The sequence below is a fragment of the Lytechinus pictus genome, chromosome 7 (genome assembly GCF_037042905.1).
Source record: "Lytechinus pictus isolate F3 Inbred chromosome 7, Lp3.0, whole genome shotgun sequence".
In the NCBI taxonomy this organism is placed as follows: domain Eukaryota; kingdom Metazoa; phylum Echinodermata; class Echinoidea; order Temnopleuroida; family Toxopneustidae; genus Lytechinus; species Lytechinus pictus.
Window position 1 is genome coordinate 27,187,463 of NC_087251.1, and position 27,235 is coordinate 27,214,697.

The 27,235-nt window shown below is 34.1% G+C and overlaps 1 protein-coding gene across 4 annotated transcripts in view; it reads right to left on the reverse strand.

Annotated features, from left to right (window-relative positions):
- The window catches only part of LOC129265328 (regulator of G-protein signaling 22-like), a 55,489-nt gene that overhangs the window by 16,792 nt on the left and 11,462 nt on the right, over positions 1 to 27,235 (reverse strand). Inside the window, exons 5-21 of one of the 4 annotated variants that reach the window (XM_064102371.1) lie at positions 21,428 to 21,670; positions 20,891 to 21,014; positions 19,991 to 20,261; positions 19,225 to 19,380; positions 18,689 to 18,834; positions 17,904 to 18,089; positions 17,041 to 17,355; positions 16,569 to 16,726; positions 15,998 to 16,157; positions 15,140 to 15,244; positions 12,537 to 12,581; positions 11,439 to 11,483; positions 8,881 to 9,234; positions 7,836 to 8,012; positions 7,108 to 7,134; positions 3,090 to 3,222; positions 2,154 to 2,282 (exon numbers count right to left, since the gene is read on the reverse strand). In XM_064102371.1, coding sequence (XP_063958441.1) covers positions 2,154 to 2,282; positions 3,090 to 3,222; positions 7,108 to 7,134; positions 7,836 to 8,012; positions 8,881 to 9,234; positions 11,439 to 11,483; positions 12,537 to 12,581; positions 15,140 to 15,244; positions 15,998 to 16,157; positions 16,569 to 16,726; positions 17,041 to 17,355; positions 17,904 to 18,089; positions 18,689 to 18,834; positions 19,225 to 19,380; positions 19,991 to 20,261; positions 20,891 to 21,014; positions 21,428 to 21,670 — 2,774 coding nt within the window. The remainder of the gene's footprint in view (positions 1 to 2,153; positions 2,283 to 3,089; positions 3,223 to 7,107; positions 7,135 to 7,835; positions 8,013 to 8,880; positions 9,235 to 11,438; positions 11,484 to 12,536; positions 12,582 to 15,139; positions 15,245 to 15,997; positions 16,158 to 16,568; positions 16,727 to 17,040; positions 17,356 to 17,903; positions 18,090 to 18,688; positions 18,835 to 19,224; positions 19,381 to 19,990; positions 20,262 to 20,890; positions 21,015 to 21,427; positions 21,671 to 27,235) is intronic. The other 3 variants (XM_064102375.1, XM_064102373.1, XM_064102374.1) reach the window with 3 other exon arrangements.

Consider the following 27,235-nt stretch of genomic DNA (forward strand, 5'->3'; position numbering starts at 1 on the left):
GTTAATTAGAAGCAATGATGAGTTAGTTTGATGAAATGGAATGAAAATGATAAGATTATAATGGAATGATAAGAAAGTGAAAACATACTAATTTTTCTCAAAGAAAAGGGTTAAGAGCATAAGTGTGATGGGTTAGAAGCTGATGAAAATGAAAACACAGAAATAAAACAGGGTACTGTTTCACAAAGACTTGTTATAATAACAAATGCAAAATTTCTATAACAGGTTTTATGAAACAGGCCCCTGGTTTAAATGTAAATACACTTGTGGTAAAGATCTCAAAATAAGGTCGAAGAAAATGTAATAAGTTATGAATCAAGATAATGAAGCAGCAGTGAAAATGTAAACATCTGTGCATTGAAACATGAATATATCAACAATCTTAAGAATCATATCAATCATAAGTCTATGAAAAACCATATATACTAAAGAGTTCTACTTGATTGTAAGATTGATTGTATTTCTTTGTGTTACATGGTCCTCTCCATGCAAACTCAAAAAGATATTGAATCATGCTCATATACTTTAAATGCTGATACTATATGTAAGCTGTGTATGGCAAACAGACAGCATTGTATTCCTTCTTCACTCTACAATTTACAAAAACTTTATAAAATTTTATTTGAAACTAACTAATTTAAGACATAATAATCAGTTTATAAACATATCAATATGAAGGAAGTTATGATTAAGTATATGATATTGATAATTAATTATTAAAATATGATTCAATAAAACCATATTGTTAGAAAAGAAAAGGTAAATGTGTATTTGTATTTGATAATAATCTATTCAAATTGTTTATATATTCATTAGCTACTCTAGATACAGATTGAAGAGAATGTTAAAAGACAAAAACAGACATTTCTTTTAATGATTATTGATTTAAATTAATGATAAAGACAGAATATAAATAATCAGAAACAAATAAAATTACGTGGGTTGGAAAAAGCATGTTTAGTTTTCATTCATTCAGTGATCTACGAATTTTGTTATGACAACTTCATTCAAAGGAAAATAAACACAGAAAAAACATATATTTGCATAACATCATTTAACGGTTAATTGTTAGTACTTAAGTGTTTCCAAAGCATGTTAAATGTAAAAAAAAATACATTAAATATTTAACAGAAGAGCAAGCTTTTAATTTTTTTATTAAATTATGATTTTTTCATGTTTAATGGTTACTATTTTTCCACATGCACAGCACACTAAAGGGGCATTGCTAGATATTTACAATCAATCACAATTAAATTTAACCCAAGGGGGGGGGAGTCCAATGTATTGCTGTATACATGCATGACCAAATTATTTCCAAACATCCCCTAAACAAGTTTTTCTCTTTGTGCAAAATAACCCCCTAAACAAGTTTTTTGTGGGCTTCATTCACACATTTTGGCCCCTAAACAAGTTGTCGCCAGAATATGACCCCTAAACAAGTTTTGTCTACTTGCTAATAATAAGCTAAAATAAACAAAACTATATTCATGGGTAATGAATGCCCCCCAGTGCAGTTACGGTTAAAATACCACAATTGTGAAGAACCCGAACACTTTTCACGTTTGGCTAGTCTTTAAAAAAAAGCTTTGGAAAAAAAAAATACCCTAAATACGTTTGGCCCCGTGGTTGACCAATGACCAGTCTTTCAAAACCACCTTTTTTTTGAAAATCTGTGTTTTTGATACCCTTAATCAGTGCACGTGCAGCCCGCATCCAAAACTAAAAAAATACCCCTTTAAACACGTTTTTTGTCACGCATGTGTACAGCATTATATTTAACTGCACCTCCCCCCACCTGGGAAATTTAAGGTCTCAAAATTAATTAGAAGTCTTCCAATAAATGTGCACCGGTCACTAGTCTGCTTCATGAAACATAAAGTAGAAATTGATATACTAAAGTTCAAAACTAATCAATCAATTCCCAATTTGAAATTGATATTTGCAAAACTGACTGCATGCATATTTTTTTTGCAACATCCCCTCAGTGTAACTTTTCAAATGGTTAAAAACATAAACAGAAATAAAATGCTTTTTCACATGCATATTTGCATTTGTGCATTCATTTTAATCTTTCTTATTGTGTTAGCTTGTGCAAATAGTAGATAACATTGCCAGAAAGCCAGCGGAAGTCATGGGAGAAAAGTCTTTCTTACCGGTCCCTTTCCTCTTCGCCTTCTCTTGTATGCTAGAACCATACTCTGTGTGCTCTCAGTCCTGCTAGTAGCCGTACCTTCAACTCTTTCACCCATCAATCCAGGGTCCTCTCCCGATTCCATGTAACTCTAGAATTTTGTTTTTTAATTGATTCGATTTCAGTTTAATTCAATACAAATTTCAGAATTGATATTCAGCGTGTAGCAGTAACTTCAAATCTTTTACAGATTAATCCTGGGTCCTCTCCCGATTCCATGTAACTCTTGAATTTTGTTTTTTAATTGATTCGATTTCAAATTAATTCAATACAAATTTCAAATTTGATACTCAGCTTGTAGCAGTAACTTCAAATCTTTCACAGATTAATCCTGGGTCCTCTCCTGATTCCAGGTAACTCTAGTATTTTGTTTTTTAATTGATTTGATTTCAAATTAATTCAATACAAATTTCAAAATTGATATTCAGCTTGAAGCAGTAACAAATCTTTCACGGATTAGTCCTGGGTCCTCTCCTGAGTCCAGGTAACTCGACAATTTCATTCATTAGTTTCAATTGTTATCAATTTAATTTTAATCAAAAACAAAATATACACTAAAATGTGAAGATGATGAAAACAATCGAATGTTATACTAGGAAAACTGTGAGTATCTCGGTAAAACATGACAATGTGATTGATAATAATTGATTCATATACATGTAAATCATTAATGCATATGAAGGATATACTAGTAACTGACGAGTTGATAGTGGGATACTGTGACAATATAAATCTGTCATTCATTGAGCATGGAAACAAAAAAGCTGCAGAACTAATGAATATGTCTCCAATGATGATTCCCATATACCAAGTTCTGATGAAAGTTGAAATAACAATGTGAATAAAGGGTAATATATCGATAACAACAAGAAATATTAACAGATAAAGTGTTGCTTACTGCCCAGAAATTCTGGAAAGCCTCTTCGATCTGTGGCAGAACAGACTTGGAAGCCATATCCATGGTCTTGGTAGAGAGACGATCCCCTTCATTGTTCTGCCTGGCTAATACATCTCGACTCAATGGGATTGCCCTAGATGTGCAGGAGGAGAGAATTTAAATGAAAAGGAGGGGAGTGTAGAGAATGAGGAGAATACAATAAATACTCAAAATTATTTTGGAGACTTACTTTGAGGAAGATAAGTGGAAAAGAGGTAGGGGAAGTAGGAAGGGTGAAATGGTTCACACCAGCATAATAGAAAAGGTAGAGAATGGAAGGAAATGGATGAAAGGAAGGATTGATAGAAAGGATGAAGAAAGAGAAGAAGGTAGAGATGGATGGAGTAAAGAACAGATACCAGCACAGAGGGAAAGAAAGAGAAGATGAAGGAAGAGATTGAGAAAGAGAGAGGAGAGGGAAGAGAAGAAAATTACAAAAGGAAAAGTATTCAAATAACAGACTGATTCATGACTGTATACAAGATTAAACAGTTGATCACAAGAAAAATGACAAGTAAAGGATATAGAATATGCAATAAAAATGGAGATGTAAAAGGTATAAAAACATTTTTTTAAAGATATGAATAAATTAAAAGGGATCTAAAATGATTTAAATCATGTTTTATTGATCCAGGAATGAAAGGAAAACTTTTTTTCTCTTCTTCTCCCCCCCCCCCAAAAAAAAAGGGAAATGGTTTTTAAAAAGGAATTTGATACAATTAACTTTTCTCTATATATCTAACTGAGCTTATAATTTGGCTGTGTACAATATCTAAAGTAAGAGTCCCGATCAAATACAGTGTAAATGATACTCATAAAATTTCAGACATTGACAAAAACATTTATCATAAATACTGCACATATAAACACCAAAAATATTCTGTACCTATCTAATACAATATAACATCAGATGACAATATCAACACACGGTCAAAATGATATAAAAGCAACTAAAATTACTGTACCCCCTACCCTACCATTCAGAGTCACGAATGGACAATGTACATGTACATTACCCCTCTCAATACATACATAAATATTGTAAATATAAGGAATAACAATAACATGAAAGGCAATGAGAGAGAGAGAGAGACCACCCCAGAACAATAGAAATCATGGGAAACGATTGTTAAGACTTGTCATCATTTCAGAGAAGTTCTATTCACCAGTTCAATTCAACTCAAACAAACACTGAATAAAACTAAATCCCATCAACCAGGAAACCTCCACCTCTCCTTTATGTACCCAAAACATTTAAATGGTGGTAAAAGGTGAAAAATAGACCGATTTCCCTTTTGACCTATACATGTTAGGTTGTTTTTAATACGACATGTCCTCATTGTTTGACAACTGCTCAACATCTCACCTAAATATTATCTCAATTTATTCCCTTTCACCCACATTCATCCACCTCCACGACCCCCGACCTACATCTCGTTGCACTAATCAACCAGAAGTGTGACTAAAGGTTGCGTAGCAATCATCACTGAACTTTGTAAAGACATTTCATGGAATCAAAACTACCCATCACCTAAATTTGTTCACCATTGCAAAAATAACTTTGGAGCAAAGTTCATGGGTTGTTCATGGGGGTCGTCAGTCTTCTTCATTCTTGTTTTTGTTCATTCTTCACCATGACACCATCTCTTCAGGCTCTCATTCACTCAACATTTATTGTGCAGGGATTTGTAATAAAACTTGTCAATCCATGATTATATCAGATACATTTACCACATAAAAGGACCATCAATGACATTGACCAAAATCAATACACTATTTTACAAAATCAGCAGTGAATAGTTCAATTTTATAATAGGGACAACACAATAAGCATAGTAAATGAGAAGAAACATTCATTCATATATCTCCTCTGGTAAAAAGTGGAAGATTTGTTAGTCTATATTTAGGTCATGGGAGTTGGGCCATGGGAATTAGGTAATAAAGTATGCAGAATAAATAATGGATGTGAACAGGGCTTATGAAAGCATATGTCATTCCAATATAAACATATCGTCTAGCCTTTGTTGACAGTAATTGAACTGTCAAATCAATGGGTCAACAAACTATCTTGAAATAATATTTATCTTTTCCCAAAAAGGTTCGATGATCTGACAAATTTATATACATGCATTCTCATTGATGTCAACTGGACTGCTCTATTCTTTGAATAGGGGACAAAGGGAAGCATGGTTTAAAAAGGGTCTTAAATATACAATCATCTGCATGATTATGTTAATAATTTATTTAAAGAAAATAAGGCTTATCAACATAACCATAATTTCTGCATTTTTTCTAAATGAGTTAAATTTCAAATTTGATTTCAAAGTGGGAAATCCCCCATGCTATCTTTGACTAGCCCAACTTCAATGTGAGATGTTATTTATGGCAATGCACTGGCTCAGGAGAGCTGAATCTAAGAGTAAATTTTAGAATTGAAAAGCAATGAAACATTTCTGTAATCATGTAACTTCATAAAGATTAATGAGCTTGATATACTGATTATCGCTGATTATTGTGAGATCGTTTTTATTTTTTCTTTATTATCATGGGACTCATGAAAAAAAAAACATATGACGGATATAAATAAGAATTAATTCAGTTTACAATTTAACCTCACAACTCAAATGCTAGGCATACTGTATTGGCTGTATTTGTGTTTTATTAATTTATTGTTATCTTATTGGATTCTTATAGTGAAAGTTCTAGAGTTCACTCAGGATCTGGTAACCCTTCCCCATGAATACGATCACTTCTTAATGGCCTCTAGTGATCTGCAACATCGTATCTACAAAACCCAAGACATTAATTGTGGAATCTATTTCAAGGTACCCCAGCTTGCAACATGGTGCTGTTACAAGCTACTTAATTTGAGCCATTTGATTGGCTACAGTAAATCTTTTGAAAGAATCAAATGACTTTTCATTGAAAACAAGTTTCACGACACAGGACCTAATTGGGCATTTGAGCTTTAATGAGAAACAGTTCTACCTTTGATGGTATTATTTCAAGATGACTTAGAATCAGTTAGTGTTATGTTGGTAACATATAAACAAATATGATACAAAAAAAGTAAAGAAAAAGTATATATTTCATACAGGTGACAAGATACAATGGAACTACATTTATAACGATTGTTGAATTTCCACTTTACAAATAGCATGGTTTCTAGGGTTAGTGAGATTTCACTGATATGATCTGACACTTTCTGGGGTTTTATTTAGCAGATCCATTTTATAATGTACAGCATTAACAGGTGATGTACCAGCTCCCCTTCCTTATAGTTATAATTGGATGTTTTTAGAATGAACAATCTCATTAGTTACCTGTAAACAGTACAAAGTTATAAGTTGAAAATACCAATCTGTAACATTAACACAGTTTATTTTTAGAATAGAGAAAAATCTGACCAAATATTTGAAATGGAATCATTCTGTTTTATCTTCTGTTTCTCCTAATGGCCATATTGCTTTCCATGTTATGTTTAAAACAGAATTATGTTTTTAACTTAAAAATAATGTAAAAAATATGAGTTAGGCCAATCTAAATGTCTAAAAACATATTAGATTAGATGTACTTGTACTTAGAGATTATCTGAGCCCATATTAAAAAACAGTATCTTACAATCAATTATTTCTAACAGTTGATTCAAATCTTCTCACCTCGTCACTATAAACATTCCCAAATTTGTGTCTATTCTATCTCTCATGTTTCATTCATTGCCTTTGAGGTTCAGGGGTTTTGATTTAAAGGAAGGTATACGTATTTCTCATCATGGATTTATAATCTAATTTATTATAAGCTCACAATATTCCTGTATGTTTGATAATCCTCTGTACACACCAATGAACAACAGTACTCCTCCTAAATATACATAGGAATACCACTTTACATTTAATACAATATCTCCATGAAACTTCCACCAATGTGCAACCAAAACTTCATGAAAAGTGAGTTTATCTTGCACCACATAACACTTTACCTTCCTTTTGCCCTTGTATGGTGACTGCTATTAATGAATCACAGTAACAATAGTAATAATGATGAAATGATTTTGATACAAATTATTCAATACAACTTCAAAATAACTTCAACTTCAATTTTCAACTGGAAAATCAATCGCATCATCACATAGTACAATAAAATCTGCTTGAAGGACTGCCCATTTATAAAGACCAGAATTTTTGTTTCCCTTGGTGATTCTATTCATTGCAGCGTGTATTACAGAAACCTGTCCATAAAGATCACCTAGTCATAAAGACCCCCTTCTTTTCTCCCTTGTGTGGTCTGTATAGGGAGGTTTGACTGTATCTAATTGTTAACAAGCAATTTGTATAACTTCCCAAATGTCAATATGCTTCTATAGATTTATATTAAATGAATCTATAGACAAATCTATAATTCCCTGAATCTAGAATGGTCTGCACTTCTTATATTGAAGATAATTTGTGTTTAAACTTGTAAAATTATAGCTTTTATGATTATTTTCTTTTTTCATTAATGTCTAATTTATTTGAATACAACAAATGATTAGGATAGCAAGTGGACAATAAGTTTATTTTTTCTTAATTAATTTCTTTCCTTGAAATCTGATCACAAAGAAACATATCATTATTTTTTTTTAAATGCAGTATTTACATGCAAGTAATATTATGTGTGAAAGGAAATAACACATCAAATCATTTAAAAAAGTGATGATGATGGTCTTACCTTTTGGAGTTTGGATCAAAGAAATTGTTGTAAATCTGTTTGGAAATGGATGTTCGTTTGTCAGCATGGGTTTCAGGGATACGATAGCATACATCAACATCAAAGTACATCTGAATCATGTTGTTCACGTCCTTACTCTCAAAATCTTGTACGTAGGTTCTGAACAGGTTCATGACACTAAAAAGTAAATAAAGTGATATGGAAGTCATTGCAAGGAAGTGAAATAATATGTATTGAAAGCCACTTTAAACCTCCTTCTTCATTCTGTCTTAGCAAAATGTCAGAGGAGATATTCTGCTTGAAACCTAAGCATCACTTTGGACATTTTATAATATTGATGAAAAATATGAGAATAAGGATGTCAATTGTCACCATTTAATTCAATATTTTTACTTTGCTTTTTTAAGTTGTTTCATTTCCTCTTTACTTCTGAGAATTTATATACAATACCTGTATTAAATTTTTCTCCTTTCATTTCAGGGGCTATTTTACAACTTGAATTAGATAATCAGAATTGTACGGGTCATGTAGACCAGTGGTTAGAGCATTGGACTCATAATCGCAAGGTTGTGAGTTCGAATCCCAACTCTACCATTGTCTCCACTTTGACAAAAATACCAGAGAGTAATATCTGTCGTCTATAACGTCAGTCACTATGACTGATTAACCTAGACGCAACATGTTTCCTAGGTAATTGGTTATATACCAGCTTGGCCTTTACCAGCAATTAAAGCTGTCCTGCCGAGTTTCTACAGGAGTTACCATAAACAGAAACAGAAACAATGTTGAAAAACTTATAACTAAAATGAATGGCATTCTGTATTCATAATTACAATTTTGAAATTTCAAGCAGACAGAAAAAGCGTGGGGGCAAAAAATAATTTGCCCCCTGCCATGTCCAAAATAGCCATTGCAAGAGAGCCCAATAAAACCAATAAATTGGTATTGGATTCAATATAAAGAGTCTTTTTTTAGTAGGAACAGAAGTTGCAAACATAACCCCTTCTCAAGAGATTTTTCCCCCCACGATTTCTTCTCAAATCACCTCTTGTTCTTGAACATCTTCTTGAAAGTGGCCTCCTTCTCATCCTCAGGCTTCTTGTCTCCTTTGCCATCTCCTCCAGCTGCTCCTGCTTTCCCTTGATCCTTCCCATCCTTTCCTTCAAACTTCACCCCCTGTTTGTTGGCCTTGGCGCCCTTCTGGGCTGCCTGCTGCCTGGCCCTGGCCTGTCGAACCAGCTTTCGCTGCATGGCAATTTGCTTCTTCTTCTTGGCCTCCCGTTGTTTCCGTAGGGCTTCTTTGTCGGCCTGACTGGTTCCATCCTCTTTGCTGGCCTTACCGCCTTTCTTGTTGTTCTTCTTCTTCAAGGCAGCAGCAGCTGCAGCTTCCTCAGGGTCACTGCAAGAAGATCATTTGTTGTTTACAGACCGACTTAAAAACCGAAAATAACAGGGTTTTTTTTTAATTGGGAAACTATAATTATCCTACTGAATAAAAAAATACCACTTTTTTCCAGTGTGAAAAAAAAATTAGTACAACTTTCACAGAGATTTTTTTGTAAGATCACAGGGTTTCTCGCAGTGTGAAAGAATGTTACATGAAACCTGGGTCAAATATTTAGAGATGTGACACCTTTTTGCTCTATGGTTTGCTCTCCAGAGGTTTTTTCAGACCAACTCAAGTAAACTGGGCGCATGGGTTGCTAACTTGCTGAGCTAGCGATTTTGAATCACATGCCTCATCTACTGTTCACATCATAATGCGCATGCTGATAACTTCAAGAACTTAACCAAAAAAAGGTCTGATACAGATGGGTATCTACATGTACATGGATATGAATGTAAACTTTGATTCACAAAGAGGTTTTCATAAATTTATGGGTGCTTTGGTAATCTAAGTCTGAAAGAAGCCATCAAAATATGTGAGGCATATGTGTAACATGTTTAGAAAAATTTCACAGTCAGACTTATTTTATGCGAATAATTATAAATTTGATAGAGATAATCTAAATGAGATTTTTAACTAGTGGTGCTTTTAAAAATAATGCTATTCTAGTGCTCTTTATTATTAAAAGTGATCATGTTAATAAGGTCATGTGAAAAAGTGAAAAATATTAATGGGATGATTAATAAGTAAACTAAAGTTGCATTAATATAAATTGTGATCAATGTCAAAGATAAAACAAAATAAATAATATTTGTTTTGTATTTCAAGAACATAACAAAATCCAGTGAAAATTGAAGAAGCTGAATCTGCTTTTTAAATCATATAAAGGTGACATTAATAGATAAAATAGGAAAGTTATATAATATTCTATACAATTGATACACATCAATGAGGGCAATGGTAATAATCATCAACACACGTTATCTTTTGAATAGTTCTAACATCAAATGTGATAGTCAAGGGTATTACAAACTGAGATGTGTGGCTAGATTACCTCTACCAAAAGTTGAGAATTATACTAATGCCTGAATTAAGCAATATATATTTGTTTTATAAGATCTCAAAACCAGGAATGGTCATAGATGCAAATCACCAGCCATAAATAAAGATAAGGCAAAATAATCAAATCACCGTATTTAATGCTCATATTATCATTACTCTATTACTCTACATGTTGGAGCAATAAATGAAATGAAATGCTAATGTAAAACATATTGTCAGGAATATGTACATTTCACTTGCATGTGGACATTGTACAAAATTAAGCATTTCATATTTCTTTGCAACAATAATTAATACTAAAGTGCAAATTAAAGACTATCTAAATTGCTAATATGAACAAGAAAAACAGAAATATATCATTCAGGTGAAAAAAGTCATACCTGTATGTATAGCTATGTGATTGTTAAAAACTACAATAGCAAATAAAGGTTATGATAAAACAAAATTATAGGGGAAGAAAATATACAAATTAAATGAATTCATGTTAAAATATAGATTGTTAACAAGGAAAAAATGTTGCATTAATTAGAGTGAAGTTGGAATAACAAATGCACTGTGAACAACAATGTGTGGATCATCATCTGATGTACTAGTGCAAAATGTGATTCACTCCAACAGGATCTGCTCTGGCAACCTGAAACTTAGCTCATGCTATGATCAATTACAACTTTTCAATAAAAGACAATGCCATAGCTTTTATTTTTCTTTCTTTTAAAGAACCAAATCAGCTAAATTAACTTTTGTTAATAATTTTCATCTCTACAACTTTTGGATTTCTTTCTAAAAGCAAAGCTTGTCTTCACAGTTTTGAATATTTTTTTTTGTATAATATCATTAAGTGATGTTTGCATAATATTTGATATCATAGTTAGATTAACTGGAGTAGGAAAATGTCCTTCTCAGTTACTGAAGACATATTCCTATCTCTGCCCAAATTATAATCAAGGGAATATATTTTTGTGTGTATTAACTCAACAAGACATAAATCTCTTGAATCAATTTTGGAGACGGTACAGCTTTACTTCAGTTAAAATAAGGTGGATAGAAAGCAAAGTTTTGTCTTAATTGCTTAATATTGGAAATGTTGTAATTAATCACAGCTTGTCAGTCAAATCTGTTAGATAACAGTGTTCCTCAGTACACTGTTTTATCACCTGTCATTATCGCTGGATTCAATGCTTGTCTCACTACTCTCATCGCTAGGAAAACCATGAAGGAAAACAAAGTGATATTGCAAAGGGATACCATAAAGGAAAAAAGTGATATGGCAAAGGTACACCAGCTCTCAAACCAAAGTCCATTAGTAATGATGAATCAAACTCGAGCTTAACAATACAGAACAATTAAACACTGAAGTATAAAACAACACTATCCATTGGAGTGGAATGGACAGATTTATATGCTGAAAGAAGAGTCACCCTGCACTTGTCATGAAACATAAAAGTGGATTAATGACCCATATACAGTAAGCGTATGACAAAAATATGCAATTTGATAAACAATTTTTAATGGGATTGAAAAAGTGTTTTCAGATATGCCAAAAATATAAACAGAAAGAGATAATTTCCAATCACTGTGAAATAGACAAAACCAGTGCCACCATATAAATGACCCCATAAAACATCCCGACATATCGATTAAGTTCAGACTCAATATAAAATCAATGAAAACTCAATGAAAATGTCCCTTTTGCTACATGAAAAAAAAAATCAATCACTGAATAAGAAAGAAGCAAATTTCAATAGAAGCAAACTAACTCACTTGGGAAAAGCATAAGGAAAATTTAACCAAACAACAAATATGTCACAAATACAATTACAAAACAATACATGTTTATCAATATATTAAGTTCATTTTTTCTTTTTTCTTCTAAGTTTTCATCATGAATATATATTTCTTTCACACACATCGCATTTCCTATTAAAAAAAATAAATATGAAAGAACACATACTGGGAAAGGAAAAAAAATTACTTCAAAAGAAATTATGCCTCTACTAGCCAATAAAAGAAAAAAAATCACATGTTTTTTGTTTGCACAATTCAATAAAAACATCAATTTTTAAGAACTTCAGGTAAAAATACAACTTCAGGTAAAAATGCAGATAAAAAGTATTGATATTGAGCCATCAAAAAAAACTTTATCCAAAAAAGTCTCCATTGGGTGTTTTCATTGTACACATAAATCACAAACAAGTGACATGCTTCTTGCTTAATTCTGCCATAATCACAATTAACCACAGCAAACGTTTTACCTGGGCTTATATCGACGAGTAGCTGGGGCTACATGTACAGAAGGCCTTTGGAAGCATGCATTAAATATGAAATGGTCAAAATGTAACTTTCCTATCTACAAAATTACATCAAATGATATTATTACTATTTAATATGTATTATTAAAAGATGTCTATCATGAATATATGTGATATTCATACACAACAAGGAATATTCCTACTGTATGATAGTAATATATAACTTATCAAGAGATAGTCATAGCACATCAGCTGGTGAAAATAATATATGATTTTATTTGTTGACTGGGAAAACATAAGAAAGAGATGAGCAAGAACTTGTTTATATAGTGAAGGGAAGGAATATTGTAATATTTAGTTTTGGTGAATGACAGGTAAGAAATAGAATTAATACAATTCAGATAAGGGAGAAAGTAACATATAAAGAGATTAGAGCACCATATATGGAATACCATTTGATAACAAGTGGAACGCCTCTGGCAGTCTCGCCTGCATTACGCAATTTAATATAGCAGCAGTGCTAACTTTGAAAACTACTATAAAATAATCATTCACAAAAACATCATTCATATAATGACATATTACCACGTTCATTGACCATAAATGACATTTGAACAGAGACTTAAGACTGTCAACTACACCCATGTCCACATTTCATTCACTCTATCCATAAACTTTCAAAGTTATGATGGCACTTCAACAATTACCCCAACATGGCCTAAGTTTATTGACCTTAACTGACCTTTGACTTGGTTTTGTGACCTGAAACTCACAGGGGATGTTCAGTGATGCTTGATTACTCTTATATCCCAAGTTTTATGAACTAGATCCATAAACTTTCAGAGTTAGGATGGTAATTCAACAAATACCCCCAACACGGCCAAAGTTCATTGACCTTTAATGACCTTTTACCATAGTCATGTGACCTGAAACTCGTACAGGATGTTCAGTGATACTTGATTACTCTTATGTCCAAGTTTTATGAACTAGATCCATAAACTTTCAGAGTTAGGATGGTAATTTAACAAATACCCCCAACACGGCCAAAGTTCATTGACCTTAAATGACCATTGACCATTGTCATGTGACCTGAAACTCGCACAGGATATTCAGTGGTACTTGATTAACCTAATGTCCAAGTTTCATAAACTAGATCCATAAATTTTCAAAGTTATGATGGTAATTCAACAAATACCCCCAACTTGGCCAAAGTTCATTGACCCTAAATGACCTTTGACCTTGGACATGTGACCTGAAACTCAAGCAGGATGTTCACTAATACTTGATTAACCTTATGTCCAAGTTTCATGGACTAGATCCATATATTTTCAAAGTTATGATAGTAATTCAACAAATACCCCCAACTTGACCAAAGTTCATTGACCCTAAATGACCTTTGACCTTGGTCACGTGACCTGAAACTCGCACAGGATATTCAGTGGTACTTGATTAACCTAATGTCTAAGTTTCATGAACTAGGTCCATATACTTTCAAAGTTATGATAGTAATTCAACAAATACCCCCAACTTGGCCAAAGTTCATTGACCCTAAATGACCTTTGACCTTAGTCATGAGACCTCGAACTCAAGCAGGATGTTCACTAATACTTGATTAACCTTATGTCCAAGTTTCATGGACTAGATCCATATATTTTCAAAGTTATGATAGTAATTCAACAAATACCCCCAACTTGACCAAAGTTCATTGACCCTAAATGACCTTTGACCTTGGTCACGTGACCTGAAACTCGAGCAGGATGTCCACTAATACTTGATTAACCTTATGCCCAAGTTTCATGAACTAGGTCCATATACTTTCTAAGTTATGATGTCATTTCAAAAACTTAACCTTCGGTTAAGATTTTGAAAATAATTTTCCCAACATGGTCTAAGTTCATTGACCCTAAATGACCTTTGACCTTGGTCATGTGACCTGAAACTCAGGCAGGATGTTCAGTAATACTTGATTAACCTTATGTCCAAGTTTCATGATCTAGGTCCATATACTTTCTAAGTTATGATGTCATATCAAAAACTTAACCTTAGGTTAAGATTTGATGTTGACGCCGCCGCCGTCGGAAAAGCGGCGCCTATAGTCTCGCTCTGCTATGCAGGCGAGACAAAAACCTGATATTCATGCCCATTAGTAGGCAACATTACATACTGGATGATTATACGACTGAGTGAGAACAGGTATTTAGTCATACAAGGTCATACAACAAAAGAGACTAAAGTAGAATAATCAAGCAATTTTTTTCTTTGCTTTCTTTTTTATTGTGAATACATGCCTGTGATGCTTTGTAAGAAACAACATATGAGAGCAAGTAAGTGTTTCACAAAGATTTTAATCTGACAAAATATGGCATTAGATTCCCAGTTATGTGAGGCAACGTGCTGAGACACCATCATATTGGTCACATCATGCTGAAGCGACATGCGCTACTGCATATTCACCAAATGAAATCATGCAGTAAATAACAAGTGCATGTTAGTCGCCTGAGCATGATTTCAGTCATTCTTGTGAAACATTGTTCACTGTTGTGAAAACCCCCCCTGATACTTTTTTTTTGCTAGACTACACAAGTTTGATGCCTGTTCCTACTTACAGTTTTCCCAGGAGCGATTCCTGTCTTGCTACAGCAGACCTCTCCGAGTAGGATGATCGATGAGAGCTCGCTGACAGGATACGATCCTCGGGTCTGGCTCTGCAGCTGTAAGAAAAAAACAAAATACCAATAGTCATATCTGGTCCTGCATCTTCAAAAGGATTCCCACTGACTATTCATCATTATATGCATATTTGGGCTGCATGATTCTGTTTGAGTAGTTGACTATCACCAGCAGCAATACTGTGAAACCTGTATGTGAAGACTACCCAAGGGAGATGAAAAGTGATTGTTATAAGCAGGTGAACTTTCTGGATAGGTTCCTAGATAAACAAGAAAGATAATTTTTAATTTTTCAATACCGCCATGGATTATTGAAAATATGTCTTTCCTATCAACTCAAGTTAACATCTAGAACAGGTGCCACAGTTGAAAGGGGGGAATCGAGGTTGCATTATCATAAAACTTTTCCTGTGGTGACCCTAGTGAGTTAGATAAGGGTAATTGGTATAATGTCTTGGTTTTATGACATTACCTCAATGAAAGAGCCTTCAAAGTCAGGTTTCTTGCTTTAAACATATCAAAACCACTATTTTTTACATTGAAGATATTTTGATATCATTGATATTAGATAGCCTACAATTTGAAACACAACTTATGTGAGTTGGTTTGAAGGCAAAAATAATGTCAGCACATGTACAAAAAGTGTTTTTGCTCAAAAAGCGTGTTTAAGTGTTTGTTTCAAATGTATAGTATCAAAATATCTTGCAACCCTGTAACAATTTCAGATGCTTTTAACAGCCATCACAATTGTGATATTCTGACTAGTTTTATTAGATTGGCTTGAGCTGTACTTACTCTAGAAACACTTTGAGGTCTTCCTTCAAGAAGTGAAGCCATTCTCTCTGAAGCATGTGGACTGCGTGTTCTTTGGCCCGGTCAAAGGTCGCAGCTTCGACAAAGTCACTGGTCAAGAGGAGAGTGCTATGGATAAAGTCCCTTTCTCCTGGAGGCAGATCTTTATTTGATACAAGACGAAACGATGAGAGAAGTTGAAACAATTTGGTTAAGAAAAAAAGACCACTACGCAGTTCTAACTTGATCAATGGGGAAAAATGGCACTAAACTTGAAATAAGCTCTAAACATTTCAACTTTAAAATCTCTACGTGTTTAGATAAAGAAATATCAATAATGATACAGTATTTCATCCTGAATTTTAAACAATTCAGTTTCATATGGGTAAATAAATCAGTGAAGCTTTGAATTATGTTTTATTAAACTTGTAATAAAAAACAAGGTGATGTTACAAGTTACTGAAAATATGCAGTCAGAATGAAGACTAAAATTTGTAATAGAATTCTCACAATTGATGTTGGTAAGGAGAGATCACATATCAGATCTTAGTAGAAATGGACAATCAAGTCTTACCGATGTTCCATATTCCATCATCCATGATGTATTTATTGAAGATTGACCATGCTTGACCCATGAGAAGCAAGCGGTCAGCTGATCTGTCCTCAGCTACGACGTAGTCAGATACATCTTGCCAGAAGAGAAGATTTGCTAGAAGAAGCCGGTCAGAATGACTGGAGGAGAAAAACAGAACATACCATAGTTAGCAAAAAATACATTTTTCTTCCAAACAAAATGCATTTATTCACTTTTCAACTAAGCACATAAATCAACTATTTTTTCTTGTTTTATGTCACAGAGTTCTAATTTTCTTCTGATTAACTGAAACTAATACCATTATCACGATTGTCATTTAATCATTATAATTATCATTTCCACCATTATTATTATCATCATCATGGCCATTATTGCATTCATCATTATCATTATCATTTTTTTAAATCATTATTATCATTACCATCACTGTACTCCTGAATATAATACTCACTTTTCAAGATATCTCTGGAATGGTCTTCCTGCATCTCTATCACAGGCCAGCCCCACGTGAAACCTTGCCGACATTGGTCTTGGGATATAATTGGTGTCGTCCAACGTCATGAGATGTCCCGGCCGGATGTACTCCTCCATACGGCGCCCTCCATGGGCAACGATTGACCAGTCCTTCTGGGTGGTAGCCAATCGGAAGCAGGATGAAGGCCTGACGGGTAAGGAGTTGACCAGGGATATTGACGGGAGGAAGGTATCCATGGGTTTCTTAGCATCTTCCATCATCCGTTGGTGGCGCTCTCTCAGTCGGTCATAGCTAAAAGCAATCATGAAAGAAACATGGATTATTTGATGCATCAAGATACTCTATCTCATGAAATACCCTCTCTCTCTCTCTCTATCTCTCATTTCGCTAATTCTATTTCTCCTATCTCAATTTCAGATGACTCTGAATGGTTAGTTACTTTAAAAACACTTTTTATAGCTGAAAAAAAGATACTAAAAAGGAATTTGGGTTCTTTTTAATCAAATCAAATCAAATATTTTTACTAAGTAACATCATTCATTGACGATATTATCTTATATAAACTTAGATCTTCATCTGTCATGTTTGTATTATTGTTTGAAGCTCACGGTAAGACTAAAAACCTTCTTGAGTCCCATACCTACATTCTCCTGTCCTTTCCTGATGTATGAGAAACCTAGCTACCTAATGGGACCTCAGCCTTCTGAGTACATCATACTCTGTCCTGGTAAAGACAGATTCACTCAGACCAATGTTCCCTTGTGCTTGCTAAATCTGATTTTGACTACTCTCTTCCTTTTAAAGTCTATTACATGCTCAAAAATTCTTCAGTCCCATACCTATATTCTCCTGTCCTTTCCTGGTGTATGAGAAACCTGGCTACCCAATAAGACCTTAGCCTTCTGAGTACATCATACTGCGTCCTTGTAAAGACTGATTCACTCAGACCAATGTTCCCCTGGGCTTGCTTGATTTGTTTCTGGGCATCTGGAGTCAGCTTGAATCGGTACTTGTCTTGGATGTCTCTGTAAACGACAAGAAAAAAATTACTTATCACATCATCGAAGTAGCGTTTTTGAGGCAAAATTTCTGTTGCAACGGTCTTCATAAAATCCAAAAACATTGGATTCCGATTGTGTAGGCTACTTATCGAAATACCATCATCGAATAAACAGCAGATGCTTTTGCAAAAAATGTATATGAATATAGTATTTTGCTCTGCCTGCAAGAGCAAGTGCATAATGTGCATTTTCCAAGGTTACTCTTAATAATTGCACATTATGTGTGTCCTGTCATTGTGATGTCACCAAAAGAAATACTATGTGTAGCATCATAATTTATTCTAGCACATACTAGGCTAACAAGGTATAATTGCTAATCTGAATATGATACAGGAGATTCATACAATTTAATCAGTTGATCGCCAGTAAAAAACATCTTGTGTATTTTCTAGATAATAATATTGGATGACCATATCTTTCACTTGACATGTCTGATAATCAATATTGCTGGTAAACTTTTATTTATGTTGTGCTCTTTTTAAAAAATAAATAACATTTTCAAATTACAGGATCTCATTGGAAGTAGATATCCCATAGAATGACAAAAGTGTTTGACTTCTTACCTGAAAAGCCTTGTCCTTTTGATATCAGCACCTCCCTCCATGCTCTGTACATTATCACGGTACATCTCACAATCCAACCAGAAATTAATCATGTCCTCTCCCAGAGTCCCAGCCAAAAAAGCTTTGAACAGCTCCATACCTACCAACTGTACCACAGCAAAGAGAAAGTACAGATATTTTAGTTAAGATTACAGACCCCTTTTAGCTGAATAAGAAGGATAATTTTGCTCAATAAAGGGGGGAAGAAATAGCAGTTGCCAGAAGAGTGTGTAGTAAATTCACCATGAAAAATATGAAACCAAGGGTTTGTAATGGTCAAAATTCAGATTTTTGAAAATATGTCAGATTATTATAACATTATCGACTCAGAGGCATAGCCAAGTAGCTTATTCAGGGGGTGTAGGCTGCTGTATGGTGTGTGTACCACAAAGAAAATGCAACAGCAATATAATGTATGACTAGATATACTGGTAAATTAATTCCGAGAGATGAATTGCTAAGTGGTGGAAACAACTAAAATGGGGAGAGCAACTTACACTGCCAAGGATTTCCTCCTTCAGTTGATGAAAAGTGACCCGATGCTTGACCTCTACTTGTCTCATTTCAGACTCTGTTCTTTCATCTACAGCAGTGAGATCCTCATTATAGTCAATCATGCTATGCTCTGGTTCTGCTTCACCATCTCCCTCAACCTGTTATTAAATAAATTCAGATAATTGAATATATTCATTGAATATATTCAAATAATTGAATATATTCATTGAATACATTCAAATAATTGAATATATTCATTGAATACATTCAAATAATTGAATATATTCATTGAATACATTCAAATAATTGAATTCATTCGTAGCAAATCAAAATCAAGGTTTCTTTGATAGTTACAATAATAACAAAGTAACCATAATAATAAGTCTTTACAAAATGGGCCCCATATCAAAAAGACACTAAATAAGATCCCAAAGGGTAGGATTATCCATCAAGAATGATTGTTTGGATTCATTAACCCAATCAATGATTCCGTTTCAGAATAACATTTATTTGCCATAGATCCCAGACTACGCTGTCTCAGGCATAGGGCTCAATGGATTAAACGAAACCAAACCTGGGGCCTGTGTCATAAAACTTGTTATAATAACGACATACTTGCAATAACACTCTAAAGCTACTGAAATCATTTGATTTCATTGATTTCATCATAGTAAACTCACTATAGAAATTGTGTATTTGATATTGTGACAAATCTTCATGAAACAGAACCCAGACTGGAAGTTTCTTTAATAGACTAAATAAACCTACTCTTAAATCCTGATCAATTAGTGTATCCTCCTTCAGACCACTCTCCAAGGCTTGCTCCTCATCGACGACAGCTTGGGGTAAAGCAATGCTGGCTCCATCTTCATCCTGCTCCTCCTCCTCCACCTCTTCTTCTTCCTCTAGTTTGTCCCTATCATTGTTCAAGCTCTCATCTTCGCTCTCGATTCCTTCTTCATCCTCCTCATCATCACTGCCATCATCCTCGTTTTCTTTGGAAGGTGTCTTTTGTTGCTCTGCTCCATCTGGTTCAGGTCTATGGTGAGAATGTAGAAAGTTAAATTTGTATTCCATTGAAGCTAACATTCCACAGAAATATTGATGGACGGCATTATATTCTACATGCCAAGAATCTCTCTGCAAGATTAGTCTAAATGTTCTCTTTGTATATTCTTTACTAATATCCATAAGAGTAGAACAAATTGACATGCATACATTGCCTAGGTTCAGAAGGTGTAAAATCTGAAACCGCACATTTCGTTTATAATTTGGGATTATAATTTTCATAGCGAAATAAATATTTGTTTATTCAGTTGAACAGTTTTATATGTGGCCTTTAATACCTTTTCATTTCAGATGATGAGGCAAAACAATTTTCTCCATTATAGTTTACAAGTAAAAAAGAATACTTCATATTCATCCCATCATTTTCACTAACAAAAATAATATGCTAACATGTGGATTAAAAAACTGTCTTTCTAACCCTTTCCTTCAACTACATTGATAATATCTGAATTTTACTTGAAGATGTGAGATAGACTAATCTTCTCTGGTTTACGACTGGCTCTCAAACTCAAATGGACTCTGGGTACCCTTGATCAAAACTAAGGCATATACTATGGATGGTACCTTCATATAAACAGTCTGATTTTAGTTTGATCTTACCTTTGGTTTGTAAGTTCTGTGAGTGATTTTCTCCCTGAATTGTCTCTACTAGGACTTTGGATAGTAGCCCTCTTCTTGGGGGTGTTTTCTTTGCTGCTTTCAGTTTTCAAGGCACTTTTTCTTGCTGTGAAATAAAAAACAAAGAGTTGAGAAATAATTTAAAGATGGCGGTGTACACATGAAGACATATGCTACCACAAAAAAAGTAATCTACAGCGAGTGGAAGGTGGGATCAGAAGTACGGGAGGAGCAAGGACAGGGGAGGGGATGCGAGGCTGTTCAACTTTCTATGGTGTCTCTCCTATAACATCCTCACAAAAGAACCTTCAGCTCTTCCTAAGAAGATTGATTTCATGTTTCCCTTCAACTCCCCCCCCCCCCCATTTTACTGCAAAAAACGATAAAAAACCGCAATAATAATAGCTCTCCTCAGAACATTATTTATAGATAGATGGTGCTAGCATATATGCAAGTAATAAGATATATGCCTATTATTATTATCATCGTTATCATTATTACAATCTTATTCATACGTACATTTTTGTGTATCTCTGCTCTTGATGGTCAATTGTGTTTCTTCCCTGCCGACATCAGGCAAGGTGACCTTTGACCCGGCATCTCCACCTGGTCCTATTTCTGTCTTCTGACCCGGCCTGGAGTTCTCTCTTGATGATTTGGACTTCCCGGTCACTTTACGGCTTCCGCGTGAAGAGTTTTTGGGAGGGGACAGCTTGCGAGAGTGATACGCATCTATAGGACTCCATAAGGCACCATTGACAGCTGCAAAATTGTTTTTCAAAGAATCAATTGACAACTTAATGACAGGGATAAAGAACAATGTTTGGAGACAGCCTGTCAGATAAAGAAGATGACCTCTTTGATTATAATCTAAATTTCTCATCCATTGTTCTTAAGACATACTTGTACAGTGAATGAATAAACAGATTAACAATGTCTGAAAACACATTTTAAAAGCATTAGCACCTGTCATAAACATTGAATATTGAATTTAGAAGCTCAACCATGTTGTGTATTACCTCTTATGCCAATATTCTAACATGATGTAGTCAACTATCATTTGGACAAGATGAGTTTTTGTAGCCAATTTCAGCTACAAGGATGAGTTCCCCTCTGACTTGAGCATGACAATAAAGTCATATTGAAGTTTGTGCATAGTGTAACCTGTGAAGGTGTACTTTGATGGTTCCATAAAACTCTTTGGCATTGTCTTACAAAATGAATATGAAATTTGGATCATTCCATGTCAAATCACACAATGGGTTAAACCCAACTATTTTTATTTTGATCAAAATTGGTATAGGAGGGTGTGGACGTGAGGAGGGTGTGGACGTGACGCGCGGAGACGTGAGACGTGGTCTGTAATGGCAGATTAAATTTTCCTTTTTTTTCCGGATCTATGTACTTTTTTGAGAATGCTCCATTACCATCGGTGTTATTATGAGCAAGGAGAATTCCAACAGATCTAAAAGAGAACCATATCTTTTAAGAAAGAGGAAAAATAACAGACAAAGTTCTTGTGTCGCTCAACAAAGTAATACACATCCCGATATACGGATCTCTGAAGGTGACACATCGGGCAACCAGACGGCTGAAGCCTTTTCAACAAACCCGACTGTTTCTTCGCATACGGTTACTACACCTGTCTGCACAGAAGATACGCTCTACCAGTTTACCTCTGAGAAAACCAAGATGGCACCCCCCACATTGGATTCCACTCCGGTAAGTCACTCAGACTTTACAAAAACAACTGAAAGGATAATTGAGAAGTTAGATACTTTAAACTCGAATGTATCAGCCATACGAAGGGAAGTTTCAGAAATTCGGGCAGATATGGCTGATTTGCAAGCCGCAGTCAAAGAAACAAGGGAAAGATTGACAGTTATCGAAAATGATATTTTGCCCAAGATGCAAAAGAAGAACGAAAGCGTTGAGAATGAATTAAAACAAATGATAATGGCTTTAGAGCTTCATGATCGGAAAATGAATCTACTAATATACGGAGTAGAGAAAAAGAAAGATGAACAAGTTGTTGAGGTTGTGAGAAAGATCATTCATGAGCTTGGGTTTTCGAAGGAAGAAGCGCTGAGTATGGTCATTTCAAATGCACATCGATTGCCAAGACGCATCACACCCGGAAGTGATGAAAGTAGGCGTGGTCATGATCCGATCATTGTACGCTTTACTACCATGTTGGATAGAGATGCCGTTCTAGGTGCGTATCAACGAGCCCAACGTCCGGTAACCTCATCACAAGGTCAACGTGCTATCCGCCACGCATTCCGCGTCGTAACCGACCTGCCTGCACCGATGAAGAGAAGGCGATTCTTGCTTGAGCAAAAAGCATATCAGCTGAGAAAGAATGAGAATAAATCTACAAGAATCAGATTAAATGGTGTAAATCTGCATCTAGAGTGTAGGGAGAGAGGATCTTCATCAGCTTGGCGTATTGTTCTTGGCTGACACACCGTAGGCCTATATGGCTTGCAGATCGAAAACATAGCAATAAAAATGTAAGAAAATGAAGACAGAAAAGATGGTGAAAATAAGCGGCAAAATAGCTTACCTTAGATATCATCAGGAATGCTTCTAATGTTTAAATTAACCTCTCGAATGGATGACGGCATGCCTTCAGATCTCGAATAATTATGTTACCATCAACGAACTTATGTTTAAAAAACCTTCATACTTGCGATCAACATGATAATCGCGTCTTTCGCTTGATCTTGTTTGTACTCAGGTTTTTTAATGCAGTGAATAGCAATTAAACGGAATGGATATAATAATAACTGTACCTCTTATAATCAGATATCTACAACTGACCAGACAGCCTTTTAAAGAGAATGTGATAAAAGATTTATTTTAAAAAGAAGGATTAAAAAAAATGTGTTTATTCATCATTCCGGAAAAAAAATCTTTTAGAAGAACTGATTAAATCAGCATTTACGTGAGATGAGGACACAGTTCCTTTCAACGCAAGGAAAGCAATTGAACCAAGAACTTAGATGATTATTTTTTATTCTTAGTCATTTACTTTATAACAGTATAATGATGTTACAGATTTCGTACCAACAACATAAGTATAAAGCATATTTGCTACCCTAATAATCATGAGTGACTCCAATGATTGTCTTCTGTACATCAAATTTTTCGTCGATGATGAAGTTTGCCTTCTTAGTTGCATGCATATCGAGACCTCGATCATCATTTTGTGATGAAATGATCTTCTCATTCTGAGACAAAGGGAGGTAATATCCAGATAATACTGTTAAGATGCATTGTAGAGCATGATGTATCACTAAATCATATTGTTATCATTAAAAGAAAACTTGTTTTCTAAAATAATTGCAAACAGTTGTTTAAAGAAAATCATCAAAGCTGACTATATAGAAGGCATCTAGCCTCCTTATCGCAAAGTGCAACAACTAAGCGACGCAAATCATTCAAGATATTTTCAACACTTTTCTTTTAACAACATTAGACAAAAAAATATAAACAGAAGACAGTAAAGATCTTAGTTTTCACACTGATCATTATGATATCGAGAATTATCTAATTAATTTTCCCGATGTTTGGAAAATCATGGCTATATATGTATAAACGTTCCATATGAAATCGTCAGGATAACCCATCAGTATGGAAGACTATGCAATGTCATAGTAGGCCAAATTATTTCGATTATTGCAAACATTATGAATATAATAAGAACGTTGGAGTGACTTTTCATCACTGCCGATATGTCCACGAAGTGTTTATCAGGTCTTTCAAGATACCTGAGTTGGAAGTCATGGTCTCGTTTTACTCATGTGTGTGCTATTCTTTTTTTTTTTTTTTTTTTGCTTTTTTTGCTTCGTTGAAAAGACAATTATACACTATACTCCACTATCCTCTCAATGAAAAGGGATTTTGTAAAGAGTGAGCATGGAGCTAACACAGAGAAATAACTCCATGGAGTTGGGTATATGTATGTGTATTATTAGTTACAGTCACTGAGATTGTCATGCCTCAGACAGAGGAAAAATAACCAATGAAAGGTCTATCCATTCCACTTTTTTCATAAACACGTAAATAGTAGTGATATAAAATTGACCTTATGTGATGGTCTACAAAACTCGTCTATATGTGAATTGTGATAAAACAAGTATTTCCGTTTAAGGCAATGGAATATTCAGTTTATATTGACTGAAAGTTGTAAATATAATCATGGACCCATTACCTTTATGTGATGGGTCCATGATTTCATGAATGAATGTGTAGAAAAGGAAAGGTCTTTATATCCTTTTGGAGAACCAAATTGCTGATAAGAATCTATGGAATCGTGCCTTATGAGTCAAAATGTTTTGTTTTAGAATTAAAAAACGATATTATCAATCCTTCATTAAAACTGAGTTTATGACAAAGCCTCTTGTGTCACAAATGAAATAACCAAAATTATACAAATACACACAAGATATTTTATATATCACTCTTTACAATAGATCATAACGATGAAAAAGGAAATAGATACCCTTGCTGTCAGCCAGATTATCATAATTGATTTTTACATGAGGATTATTGTATGAATCTTTATGTATGAAATTTCATGGTTTTGTTTGTTTTGAAACATAATATCATTCATGTCAGTGAGGTAATGTAACAAGATAGACTATAATGAATGTGATTATAGCAAGTATCATAACACGACAGGAATAAATGACCAATGAAAAGTCTATCCCTCGGCTTTTTTTTACATACACGTTAAACGGTAATGATACGAAATTGACCTGTATGCATGTGATGGTCTATAAAACTCATTGTGATTATAATGAGTATTTACTTTTAGGCTGTTTCTAATAATCACTTTATATTGACTGAAAGTTTTAAATATAACCATGGACCTGTTACATATTGTGATGGGCCCATGATTAAATAAATGTGTAGAGGAGGGTCTTTATATCCTTTTGGGGAACCACATTGCTGATAAAAATCTAAGGAATCATGCTTTATGAACCAACAAGTTATTTTTCAGAATTGAAAAGGATATTATCAATCCCTCAATAAATCTTAGTTGATGACAAAACCTCTTGTATCACAAATGAAATAATCAAAATAATACAAATTCACCCAAGATGTTTTACACATCACTGTCTTTACAACAGATTAAAAACATGAAAAGAGGAAATAAATACCCTTGCTGTCAACCTGATAATGATAATTGATACTATATGATAACTGTTTTATGAATTTTATCGTTGTATGAAACCCTCATGGTTTTGCTGGTTTTGTAACATATTAATCTCCAGGTTAGTTTGGATTATGTAACCAGATAGAGTACTAGGACTGTGGTATTTCCTTTAAGGCAATGGAATATTCAGTTTATATTGACTGAAAGTTGGAAATATAATCATGGACCCATTACCTTTGTGTGACATGATTTCATGAATGAATGTGTAGAGGAGGAAGGGTATTTATCCTTTTGGAGGAACCACATTGCTGATAAGAATCTATGGAAGCATGCCTAATGTGTCAAAATGTTTTGTTTTAGAGTTGAAAACGATATTAATTGGATAATAAATAAAGTGTATAGAAACATTTTTTTTTCTTAAAAGCTCATCTGTACTGTAGGCAAAATAGTCTTAAGAATACTTGAGTTATTTTATAAATACTTGTAGCCTCCATACTCTTGTTGTATTCGAATCAATATTATTCCTAAAAGGAGGTGGTGTGCAGAAAACACCAAAAAGGCCGAAAGTCATAATTTTTATGTCTGTTTTTTTAAACTGATATCAATCACATAAATTTACAAAATATGAGAGAATATGACCCTACATCAGAGAAAGAGGGGTAAACACTGAATTTAACTTTCGTACGATACAATGTTACTGTATCCATTATCTTACCACTCATTTCAAACAACAAAAACCATGTAAAATTTAGTTTAATGATGAGTCTGACTAAAACATGTATGATACAAATACATATACATTCGCACAATTTTCGAACTACGGCTATAAAATTAGGGGTCCGTTTCATGAGACTTGTTACAATGGCAAATTTAAAATAACAGTCATAAACTTCTAAAGTCCTTCAGTCGGATTGGCTTATAATAATTTGTTACAGAAATCTTGTATTTGTTATTGTGTCAGGTCTTTGAAAAACTGGCCGTAGGTTTACTTAATGAAATGAATCACTGGAGAATTTGCATTTAAAAGGGATTCCCCTCTTTATCTATAAACTTCATGAATAACCTTTTTTTTTTTTTTTATATAGTCCGAGATGGAAATAGATTATATTCCTTTTTGCAACCTTCGAGAATAAAGAAGAAATATAGGCCTTTATATTCTTTCC